Below are 12632 nucleotides of genomic sequence, written 5' to 3' on the forward strand. Positions count from 1 at the left end.
ATGAAAAAAGTTGAAGTCACTTACTCTGTCCCCAGGTCTAAACAAATTAATGGAGGCAGAGCAGTCTGTCAATCAGCTGTCCAAAGAACTTGCTGTCAAAGAACGTGAGTTGGAGGTGGCATCTCAAAAGGCTGATGGTGTCCTCCAGGAGGTAACAGTCAAGACCCACGCTGCAGAGAAGGTCAAGGCTCAGGTGGAGAAGGTCAAGGACAAGGCTCAGGCCATTGTAGATGAGATTGAGGGCGACAAGAAAGTGGCTGAGTCTAAACTGGAGGCAGCCAAACCCGCTATGGCTGCTGCTGAGGCTGCACTGAAGGTAAGGGATGAGTCTTTATTCTGTACTTGTCTGCATTTCCAAATCTCCGATGGAATGTGCACAATTAAACATTTTAATGCAAATCCACTCCCAGAACAGATCAATAGCCACACAGTCCTAGCAAAACCTGGATTAACCTGGTTTACATTACTTGACAATTTAGTATCCAGTGCTGACCAGGGTTGGATGGGTTCTCTCAGTTGCTCGAGGAGTTTATGACTCGCCACTGTCACCTTTTGGCTTTCTCTCTATGTGCTTTATTCCACTATCCAAATGTTAAAAGCACTGTACAAATAAAGATTGATTGAATGAATGTCAATCAGGGCTGAAGAAAAATGTCCATTTTGATGGTATATGGTTAAGGGGTGCATTTGCAGTGAAATGCATGTACACACATACGTTTACCAAACTAATTACAGTAACAAGAATAAAATCATAATTAATATTGGATATGGGTACACAGTCAGTAAAATTCTGGCAAATATTGACCCAACATCATGACATCCACATTTCCCTTCATCTGTTCTGTTTTTTTTGTCAGACTATAAAGCCTGCAGACATAGCTACAGTGAGGAAACTGGGGAAACCACCGCACCTGATCATGCGCATCATGGATGCCGTGTTGCTGCTGTTCCAGCGCAGGGTCGACCCTGTTACCACTGACCCAGAGAGACACTGCGTGCGGCCGTCGTGGACCGAGGCTCTTAAACTCATGAACAACTCTGGGTTCCTCAGCATGCTTCTCAATTTTAACAAGGTAGCCACTATGAATAGGCACTCTTGTAGTCAATAAATAGGCTGTAAGATGAACATTAAATATCAGTATTTAGTGCTGTGGCATAAATCATTTGAGCATCAAATATAATGTATACAATATGAAGATATATTAACTTTTTCCTGTATCACGCCTCCTGAATCTCATTCTTCTGTTTGAAACATGTTCCAAATGTTCCAAACCTGTTCCAACTCTGTTCCGATGTTCCAACTGCTGACCAATCGCTGTGCCGTGTTTGTTCCGAGTTCTCCTGAGGCGGGATAACTGTCTGTCCAATTGCTGCGCGTGACTTGTTCCGATTCCCTCAAACGCGGTTTAGTTAGCCATTTGCTGTGCCGAATATGTTCCGATTTCGTGTCAGACAGTCTGTGAGCCGGATTTGTTCCATCCCACCTGACAACGCCACGGACTGAAGACGGCATAAAGCACAACTTTCCTGTGGATTTGGTGAGTAAAACTAATTTCGTAACTCGTGTATTAATGGAAACATTTCAGTTTCGGTCTATGACAGACGTTTGTCGCAGACGTGTAACTGCAGCGTGGGCCCAGAGTAACGTGGCAGTCGACGGAGCCGCCGTTTTACGTGTTTTACAATGCTTCAAAATACTTTTGCTCATTGAAATTCATCATGCATAGTGTTTGTCGTATTTGAGTGAACTGTTTAAACAGTTTTCACATTCTCACGAGGTGCACCACGATGGGGAGGCTTCATTTCCCATAAGGCATTGCGTGCTGTACTGTACAGAAGCTCACATAACAGGTGTGCAAAAAGTCAGAAATAAAAGCATTGTAAAATCCGTGTTTATTATAAATAAAGTATTTGAAAATATTACAAATCAATATACTGTAAGGACATGCATGTTCAAATAAGCAGCTAATTTAATTTAATGGGCTATATGCTATATGATATATTATGTTATGTTATGCAACCATGTTTAAAATAAATGTACAGTTACATTATTTGCAGTTGAGGCCAGTATCAGTGGACACATTCAGTAAATGTGTTTTACAGTACAGACAGTCACACAGATCCATGTCTGCATCAATGTTTACTACTATGTTCTTCAATTATTCAGATGTTCTCAAACAGTCTGTTAAGTTTTCAACTCTCGTGTATTCTCAGGAAATACAAAGATTACAGAAATAATATCACAAGTGTACATAAAGTGCAGCTGCAATGTATGTGACAATCCAGCAGTTTAGGAGGGTGACAGCGAGAGGAAATAAACTGTTCCTGTGTCGGTTGACCCTAGTCTGCAGGCTTCTACCTCCACCTGCAGGTCAAAAAGTCTGTGTCCAGGGTGTGAGGGATCTGTGATTATTTATCCATTTGCATAGTAACTGCTGCAGTAAACACCAGTAAGAATCATGTAGAATCATGTCTCTAAACCTGCATTTCCAGAGATGTTTGTCTGAAATACATTTGGACTTAATTCTTTTATATTATAGTTATGTGTACTGTGTCTCTATTTGTGTATTTTCAGCCTCCTCCAGACCAGACCAGACCAGACTCCTACACTACCCAGCCGCCTCCTCTTCCTGCACAAGAGCACTCCCAGGACCACAACAGACAGGAATAGGAACACAAGCGAAGCTGCAGCAGCTGCAGCAGGACTGGACCTGCTGCCTGGGAAAACCGCAGCAGGTGCAGACAACCAAAGAGGATGGACACCGGTCAAACTTGCATCACATGTGTCGCCACACTGTGAAAAATTACAGAGTACTAAAGGTGCCACAAAAGGACCTGCTTAGACTATTTTAGTGATTCTCTTGATAACACAAGTGAGAGCGTTGACGAGCACAGGGCTGGAGATCATTCTGTCATGCTGAAATCATTGTTGTTCCTCTGTCGACCATGGTGCTGCTGCTAAGATTGCACCTAAACCAGCCATTAATCAGATAGTCCGTCGCCAGGAACGTCCCCTAAAGATGATTCAACTGTGGGATCGGGGTGCCACCAGTGCAGAGGTTGCTCAGGAATGGCAGCAGACTACTGCAGCATCTGCACACACAGTGAGGTGAAGACTTTTGGAGGATGGCCTGGTGTCAAGAAGGGCAGCAAAGAAGCCACTTCTCTCCAAGAAAAACATCAAGGACAGATTTTCTGCCAAAAATACAGGGATTGGACTGTCTCATGCCAACAGTAAAGCATCCTGAGGCCATTTTTGTGTGGGCTCACTCACAGCCATGAATAAAGAATGATACCAAAACATCTTCAGACAGCAACTTATCCCAACCATCCAAGAACAGTTTGGTGAAGAAAAATGCCTTTTCAGGCATGATTGAGCACTGTGCCATAAGGCCAAAGTGACTCCATCTAAGTGGCTCAGGAAACAAAACATGGCCATGAAACTTCATTAAACTTAATCCAATTGAGAATTGTGGTCAATCCTCAAAAGGCGGGTGGACAAATATAAACCTACAAAATCTGCAAACCCCAAGCACTGATTATAACGGAATGGGGTGCCATCAGTCAGGATTTGGCCCAGAAGTTGATTGACCGCATGCCAGGGAAAATGGCAGAAGTTTTGGAACAAGAGGACCAACACTGCAAATATTGACTATTTGCATGAACTTGTAATTGTCAATAAAATGTAATTGTCAATAAAAGCCTTTAAAACTTATAAAATGCTTGTAATTATACTTCAATACTTACCTGGGGAGATACTGTGATCAAGAAGGCGAGGCGAGGCCATTGCACTCCGGCTGTGCTGACCCCAAATGTGGGAATCTCAACTGAATATTTTCTGGTGGTTGGGGGACTGCGTTCATGCTCCCCTGATATATTTTTTGGGGGGGGGGCAGTGGTGGCCTAGAGGTTAAGGAAGGGGTCCTGTAATCAGAAGTTTGCCGGTTCGAATCCTGCCTAATAAGGGTGATGTGTTAAACTCCCTGGAAAGGGCCCGCTTCCCCCTCCTCCCTCCACAGAGAAGAATAGGCAGCATCCTTCGTGCTACACTTTGATTATTCTTCTCTGGAATATTCATTGTAATCCTTGTATGACACACTTTATGTATTTGGTTAATAAAATATGTTTTTTTTTTCCATATTATATGATATCTTTCCTTAAAGGACACCATCACAGAGGAGGTTGTAGAGCTTCTTGAGCCGTATCTCTGCATGGAAGATTACAACCTGGAATCAGCTAAGAGGATCTGTGGCAACGTCGCAGGACTTTGCTCCTGGACAGAAGCTATGGTGGATTTCTTTGGCATTAATAAGGAAGTATTACCATTAAAGGTAACATCACCTGTTCACTTTTCCACTATTGGCCTGGAAAATGTTTTTTTCAGTGGCGCACAAAGTCATGTTTATCTCCAAGATTCATATGAATTCAAGATTTTATATGAATGCAAATAAAAATGTCAAATGTGAAGCATAGAATAACAAATAAAATGTCCTTGGATGAGCCACAAGCTCTTCAGAAATGAGAATGATACTTGACACTATTGCACTCGTTCCTGGCCCCATTCTGTTGCCAAGGCTGTGGGAGGTTGCAATCATATCAGTGAGTGACATCCATGGAGTGCAATGTCATTCTGGAAAACGGCCCTTCATAAAAAGTCCTTCATTTTCTACACTTGTGCTTCTGCAGTTATACTTGTTAATAGGGCTTAGATTAAGTTTTCCTGTGATGTGGCACAATGAGTGAACTATAGTGCATACCTTTAAATACTTAAATAATCTACTATCATAGATTAAAGTTAAGATACTTTGTTTAATCTCCCAAACATCTTCCATGCACAAGTATATGCTTAACAGAGTTTGACATTTTTATATCCTTCATATGAGTTTAATCTATGTGCATATGAGAAGGGTGCTATTTATAGATTTTAGAAACAAAAGCAATCAGAACATAACTGAAATGAAAACACCACTGTCATACAGATTAACTGCCTACAGATTATTAGATAAATGTATTGTTTTATCTGTCATTGGATTTTGCTTCCAAAATTAACTGATTAACTTGCCTCTATAGCCACAGGAGCTTTTGTACTACAGTTTCACAGCTTTAAAGGATTTATATTTTATTAAAATGTTTTTTTATTCAACCACTGCTCGTAATAATGAACTACTGAACCTATAGTTGGTTGACATTATTACATTTTCTTTTTACATTTTCCCTGGTTTTATTGCAGGCCAACCTGGCCCTTCAGGAAGCCCGCTTGGCAGTAGCGCAGGAGGAGCTTGGCCGTGCACAGGAGCAATTGGACGACAAGCAGAAAGAGCTGGACGCAGCCCAGGCCCTTTACATCGCCGCCATGCGGGAGAAGCAGTCGCTGCTGGATGATGCTGAAGCCTGTCGCCGGAAGATGTCCAATGCCATGGCTCTTATTAATGGGCTGGGAGAGGAGAAGGTGAGCCCAGTCCAGACCATATTTTTTTCACCCGCAGCGTGATCAGACTTGTTGCGTCTTGATATATGACAGCACAAGAACACATTAATAAAGCCAATCTCGTTCAATGCTTATCCCTCCATGCTCTGACAGATACGTTGGACACAGAGCAGCGCCCAATTCCAAAGCCAGATCAAGCACCTTGTGGGGGATGTTTTACTGGCCACAGGTTTCCTGTCTTATGCAGGACCTTTCAACCAGGAGTACCGCAACTTACTTCTGCAGCAATGGAGGAAAGAAATGAGTGTCAACCGGATTCCTTACAGTGATGTATGAGGCTCCAAATTTTTAAAGCTAATTTCAAACCAGAAAACATGACCCTCATCTGTTGTTAAGTGACATTTTTTTCTGTGATTATGTATTTATATATCCTCTACTATCCTCTACATGCATTCATTGATTTATCGGTGCACAGAACTTAAACGTGATCAGCATGTTGGTGGACAACACCACCATTGGCGAGTGGAACCTGCAGGGCCTGCCTAATGATGACCTCTCCATCCAGAATGGCATCATTGTCACTAAAGCATCCCGATACCCCCTCCTGATTGATCCACAGGGCCAGGGAAAGATATGGATCAAGAACCGTGAAAAGGAAAATGATCTACAGGTGGGAGGATGTTCACAATTGTTGTGGAAATCATGCAATGTTTAGTTCCCAATCATTCATGGTGAGTCAGTTATATTCCTTTTCTAGGTAACATCCTTGAATCATAAATATTTCCGCAACCACCTTGAAGACTGCTTGTCTCTTGGGAGGCCTTTGCTGATTGAAGATGTCGGAGAAGAGTTGGACCCTGCTCTGGACAACATCTTGGAAAAAAACTTCATCAAATCGGGCTCAAGCTATAAAGTAAAGTTTGATGTCTCCTCTATAGAACACAGTTAGAACACTGAGCTTTTTGCGATCTAATATTGATTTTGCCAAACGTGCCTCTCCCACCAGGTGAAAGTAGGAGATAAAGAAGTGGACGTGATGAAGGGCTTCATACTGTACATTACCACTAAACTGGCAAACCCTGCTTACACACCGGAAATCAGTGCAAAGACAGCTGTGGTGGATTTCACTGTCACCATGAAAGGTTTGGAAGACCAGCTGCTGGGACGTGTCATACTTATTGAGAAGAAGGTACATTTTTAGACTTGTCTAGGTGATTAAACATTCATCACGTCATCCACTTCTACATGTATATTTGTGCTCGTAATAAAATGGCAAAGTGCCCTAATTTTACATGCCAAAAGAATTTGCAGCTCCAAGTGATTTCTCTTATGTGGAAACTGGGTCCAGATGGCTCTTTGAGTGTTAAAGGTTGCTGGCATTCCCTCAAGACACATAAATCCATTTATTTGATATAATCATTTTTATTACCAGGAACTTGAGTCAGACCGCGTGAAACTCTTAACTGAAGTAACATCTAACAAAAGGAAGATGCAGGATCTGGAAGACAGTCTTCTTTACCGGTTGACTAGTACCCAAGGTTCATTGGTTGAGGATGAATCACTAATTGAGGTTCTCAGAGTAACTAAAATTACATCAGAAGAGGTGAGAGAAGGTTGTCAACCAGACGTTTGGATGTTATATAATGTGCATTATTACAGATGTGCTATGTTATATGCTGTTCACTGTTGTTTTCAGGTCAATGAAAAGCTAACAGTTGCTGCAGAGACAGAAGGCAGGATTAATTTTGCAAGGGAAGAATATCGACCCGTTGCCACACGTGGGAGCATACTGTACTTTCTGATCGTTGAGATGAGCTTGGTCAATGTCATGTACCAAACCTCACTACGCCAGTTTCTGGGCATTTTTGACACGTCTATGGAAAGATCCACGAAATCTCAGATCACCTCAAAGAGACTCATCAATATTATGGAGCATCTCACCTACAAAGTCTTTCACTACACAGCCAGAGGCCTCTATGAAGCTCATAAGTTCCTCTTTACATTGCTCCTGGCCCTGAAGCTTGATCTTCAGGCTAAGAACATCTCCCACAATGAGTTCCAAACATTTATCAAAGGTTTGATCCTCTACACCTTGTGCTACATTTCTTAAAACACCAAATATAACCCAATAATTTGCATACATTTTATTTCCATAATTTATTTCTATTTTATTTCAGATCATTTCCTAGTCACTCCCCAACTGAGTCTCTTTTTTACACTTGTCTCTGTTATTGCGTTAAAAATTCAATAGACATATATCCGGTATAGCAAGCTTTAGGCTCCCCAGTAATTGGGACATGTGCAATTAATTAGTTAAATTTCTTAATCAATTGATAGTATGAATATTTATTCATTGTAAAATGGTTAATTGGATAATGAATTCATTAGCACTGCAGCACAGTTAATGCATTTACTTATTCATGCAGTTGCAGTACTTTTGTTACTTGAGCAGTTTCTTCCAAGTCTGTTGTCTTGAGCTAATGTAGCTGCATGATGCCACTGCAGACACCAGTGACAATTCTCCTGGGATATGCAACATGGAAATACATGATCTAACATAGTTTTTCTGTCTTTCAGGCGGAATGACCTTTATTCATCTATATTGCATGCGAGTTAGCTGTTGCAGCTGTTTGCTGTTAAAAATAAGCGTGCTCTTTAATCACATCCTCCACGTATTCTCATCTGTGTTAATGTAAAAACGGAGCAGGCTTTTATCTGCTGCTTTAATATGTCAACATTGCCAGTCACAGTGTAGTTCTAGATGCAGCATAACCCTCTCTGCATTTTTTTTTTTTGGTTGAAGTAAATATGGTCATTTTTTTTTGTTCATCTGATAATGAATGGAACTTCTGATAATGCAAAAAAAAAGCTAAATAAATCCCATATGCCATTAAAAACAAGATACAATAATAATCCATGATTATCTGTTTTGTGTCATGAATTTAAAAAAAATCAATATTTTTCATTTACATTTTTCAGGTGGTGCTTCTCTGGACCTGAACTCTGTGGATCCAAAGCCTCGACGCTGGATCTTAGACATGACATGGCTGAACCTGGTTCAGCTGTCATCTATGCATCCCTTTACTGGCCTGCTGGCTCAGGTGGCCCACAGTGACCGTGCCTGGAAGGTCTGGTTTGATGAAGCAGCCCCAGAAGAGGCCCCACTGCCTGATGGGTATGACAGCCTACTGGACTCCTTCCGCAAGCTGCTCCTCATCCGGAGCTGGTGTCCTGACCGCACCATTGCTCAGGTTAGCCATCATTAAATATTGAGATAGAACTGAAGTGAAAGTGAACTGATTTTGATACACAGCACACGGTGCACACAACGAAATGTGTCCTCTGATTTGTGGGACTTGTGGGACTATAAATAAAGTGGGCAGCCATGACAGGCGCCCAGGGAGCAGTGTGTGGGGATGGTGCATTGCTTAGTGGCACCTTGGAGGATTGGGATTTGAAACGGCAATCTTCTGATTATGGGGCTGCTTCCTTAAACACTAGGCCAACCACTGCCCGAAAATATGGCACGCTTCACAAGTTTAGCAACAAAGAACACATATTTTCAGTGGTTCATTATTTTCTCCTCGGGGCAATCCATACACTCAGAAAACCCAATCACTAGGGGGTCTCACTCTCAGAAGTCACTGCTTCTAATTAAATTTTCAGCTGATATAGCTTGACAAATGTTTGGAAAATACTACTATCAGCACTCACACTAAATGCCTTGCTGTTTTTAGGGCTTTGCTGAAGTACAGTGCAGTGTGCTCTCTATGTGTATTCTGCATTGCTGGAATGGATCATTGCTAAACATTTATTTCAAATGGGCCTGTTTGGATTATTTCTCTGCTCCTTCTGTGTGAAGTTAAACGTTAATTCTAGCTGCAAGTAGAAATCCCCCAGTGAAAGCTTTAAAAATGCTGGCATGTGTAATACACATTAGATAAAATCTCAGAAATATGTAATTCAGTGGTAATTAGAAACAAGATTTTGCAAAAAGCATGTGCATTCATTTTCATGTATCAATGTGTTCCAGGCAAGACATTATATCAGTGATTCACTGGGAAACAAGTATTCTGAAGGTGTCATTCTGGACATGGAGGCACTGTGTACAGAGAGCAATAAAAAGACCCCTCTGATCTGCTTGCTTTCCATGGGGTCGGATCCCACTGAGAACATTCAGAGGCTATCCAAAACCAAGGTATGATCAGGAATTACATTTAAATACACTGAGCTCCTTTTATGTTGTTCAACAGTGAAATAAAAATGTCAATGAAGTAGCATATGAACCAGAAGACCATGATGTCACAGGTTCAAACCCCACTTACCATGTGTCCCAGAGCAAGACACTTGACTGAGTTGCTACAGGGGACTGTCCCTGTAACTACTGCTTCTAAATCGCTCTGAATTATGTCTGCTAAACGTTGTAAATATATTGTGTTCAGAATGTTCCCTGCAGACCAATCTCTATGGGACAGGGCCAGGAGGTCCATGCCCGCACACTCCTGGCCGAGAGCATGAGTGATGGAGGCTGGCTGCTGTTGCAGAACTGTCACCTTGGCCTGGACTTCCTGGATGAGCTTTTGGACACTGTCACCAAGACAGAGAATGTTCATGAGAGCTTCAGAGTCTGGATCACCACAGAAGTCCACCCGAAGTTTCCTATTAACCTGCTGCAGTCATCCATCAAGTTCACCAATGAACCTCCCCAAGGTGAAACCACTCATCCATCAAGAGATGTTACAGATTAAGAGATGTTACTCCAAGAAAATCAGATTACATTTTTTTAAACTGTGTTGTGGCTTGTGCAGGTATGAAGGCTGGCCTGAAGAGGACATACTGCACCTTAACGCAGCAACAGCTTGAAATCACAGACATGCCTCAGTGGAGACCACTGCTGTATTCTGTGGCTTTCCTTCACACCACAGTGCAGGTCAGTCCATGCTTCAGATACAAAAAAAGTACAAATGTGAAAAGGTTGTTGTAGCTCTACCTGTAGTCCCTTAAAACATTAATGAACTCATGTGTATTTATGTTTTAAAGGAGAGACGCAAGTTTGGACCTCTGGGCTGGAACATTCCGTATGAATTCAACCAGGCTGACTTTACCTCCAGCATGCAATTTGTCCAGAAACATCTGGACAACATAGATATGAAACGAGGGGTGAACTGGAACTGCTTGCGCTACATGCTTGGGGAGGTTCAGTATGGAGGCCGAGTGACTGATGACCTTGACAAACGGCTTCTAAACACCTTTGCCCGCATCTGGTTTACAGAAAGCATGTTTGGGGAAAGGTTCTGCTTCTACAAGGGTTACACCATCCCAACAGTAAAGACTATACCGGACTACCTTTTGCACATTGACACATTGCCATTGGTCGATACACCTGAGGTAATGAGGTTATGAAAGGCTGCCATTTTGCCCAATGGGCTTGTGAGTGCTACTTACTTAAGTGCTACTTACTTAAGTCTTTTTTTACAACAGGTTTATTTTATTTACTACAGGTATTTGGCCTTCATCCCAATGCTGACATCACCTACCAAACCAACCTTGCCAATGACACGTTGATCACGATCATCAGCATCCAGCCCAAGGACAGCAGCAGTGGGGGAGGGGAAACTAGGGAGAGCACAGTGATGAGGCTTGCTAATGAGATGCTGGAAAAACTACCTGCTGACTATGTGCCACACGAGGTAAGGTCAAAACTTCATCAACATACATCATTTTGTAGTAAATAGTAAATTTTTTTTTATTATTAATATTTATATCTTTAATGCTAAGGTGAGAGCACATCTCCAGAAAATGGGACTCTTCCAGCCAATGACTATCTTCCTGAGACAAGAGATTGATCGCATGCAGCACATCATTAGACGAGTGCGAAGTACTCTTACTGACCTCAAACTGGCTATAGATGGTGTGTAATATCACCTCACTTATACAAACTCTAAAAGACTGTTTTAGAGAAAATGGTATTTATTTTAAACATTAAATGTGCCTAAATTTAAAACACAGGAACAATTATCATGTCAGAGGATCTGAGGGATGCCCTGGACAGCATGTACGATGCCCGTGTTCCTAAACTGTGGCAACGGATTTCCTGGGAATCTGCAACCCTGGGCTTCTGGTTCACGGAACTTCTAGAGCGAAACCAGCAATTTCATACATGGACGTTCTCTGGAAGACCTAACCAATTCTGGCTCACTGGATTCTTTAATCCTCAGGTTGGCTGTTACAATATGCTATGGCTTCCATTATTGCTATGGTTATGGTTCTTATCCTATACACTGTATAAAATACATTTCCTTCATGAGCTGATCTGGGTTTCATTAAATGGCATTTAAACGTTTAGCTTCATTCTTATTTTATCATGGAAAGTTCTTCTGCTCTAAAGGGTAAAATGTGCTCTGGTGCTCTGATTTGTTCCAGGGATTTTTGACAGCTATGCGTCAGGAAACCACACGAATGAACCTTTCCAAAGGCTGGGCCCTGGACACCGTGATCCTTCATAATGATGTGACGCGAATGATGAAAGAGGACGTCACTAACCCTCCACCATCAGACATAGGTGGTGTCTACATCTATGGACTGTTTCTGGATGGGGCTGGGTGGGACAAGAGGAACATCAAACTCGTAGAGTCTCCTCCGAAGGTAAAATGTCCTCTCAGTGATGAGCTCTTCTATTATCTTCTACTATTGGCTTGTACTATATGCCTTGACTTTGATTTACAGATGCTTAAAAGTTTTCAGTAACATGAACATCTGCTCCTCCAGGTCCTATTCACTCCATTGCCAGTGGTGCACATCTATGCCATCAGCAGCGCTTCTCCTGCAGATCAAAAAAAATTGGCCTTGCTCAATCTTTACCCCTGTCCTGTATACAAGAAGCCCAGACGCACAGACCTCACTTACATATTTTCACTCCTGTTGAGAACAAGTCAGCCTACAGAACACTGGATCATGAGAGGTGTGGCACTGCTCTGTGACTGCAAATGAGTGTGTACGTTCAGTTAATTCTATTGTCAATGTTCACAGTATTTGTTCACAGTTTATTATTTTTTTATAAGCATATAATATGAAAAAATTAAATGGCACCACTCTGTGATTGCAAATGATTGTGTATGTTTAGTTAATTATATTTCCATAATAATAAGTTAAGGTCAAAGTTATTTGTTCACAGTTCACAGAAAAAAATAAATGTATCACAAAA

General features: G+C 41.7%; 1 protein-coding gene and 1 pseudogene across 1 annotated transcript in view; both read left to right on the forward strand.

The window, feature by feature from the left end:
* dnah5l (dynein, axonemal, heavy chain 5 like) overlaps positions 1-12632 on the forward strand; it is a 35997-nt gene extending 23365 nt beyond the window's left edge. Inside the window, exons 57-76 of the mRNA XM_028997012.1 lie at positions 36-316; positions 858-1073; positions 4164-4331; positions 5231-5449; positions 5582-5758; positions 5904-6098; positions 6186-6341; positions 6435-6617; positions 6861-7031; positions 7125-7503; positions 8408-8679; positions 9462-9626; positions 9871-10138; positions 10237-10358; positions 10469-10816; positions 10930-11118; positions 11207-11339; positions 11438-11646; positions 11852-12073; positions 12197-12632. Coding sequence (XP_028852845.1) covers positions 36-316; positions 858-1073; positions 4164-4331; positions 5231-5449; positions 5582-5758; positions 5904-6098; positions 6186-6341; positions 6435-6617; positions 6861-7031; positions 7125-7503; positions 8408-8679; positions 9462-9626; positions 9871-10138; positions 10237-10358; positions 10469-10816; positions 10930-11118; positions 11207-11339; positions 11438-11646; positions 11852-12073; positions 12197-12418 — 4295 coding nt within the window. The 3' untranslated portion in view covers positions 12419-12632. The remainder of the gene's footprint in view (positions 1-35; positions 317-857; positions 1074-4163; positions 4332-5230; positions 5450-5581; positions 5759-5903; positions 6099-6185; positions 6342-6434; positions 6618-6860; positions 7032-7124; positions 7504-8407; positions 8680-9461; positions 9627-9870; positions 10139-10236; positions 10359-10468; positions 10817-10929; positions 11119-11206; positions 11340-11437; positions 11647-11851; positions 12074-12196) is intronic.
* On the forward strand, positions 3740-3874 carry LOC114800199 (uncharacterized; annotated as a pseudogene).

The sequence above is a fragment of the Denticeps clupeoides genome, chromosome 11 (genome assembly GCF_900700375.1).
Source record: "Denticeps clupeoides chromosome 11, fDenClu1.1, whole genome shotgun sequence".
NCBI classification, from domain to species: domain Eukaryota; kingdom Metazoa; phylum Chordata; class Actinopteri; order Clupeiformes; family Denticipitidae; genus Denticeps; species Denticeps clupeoides.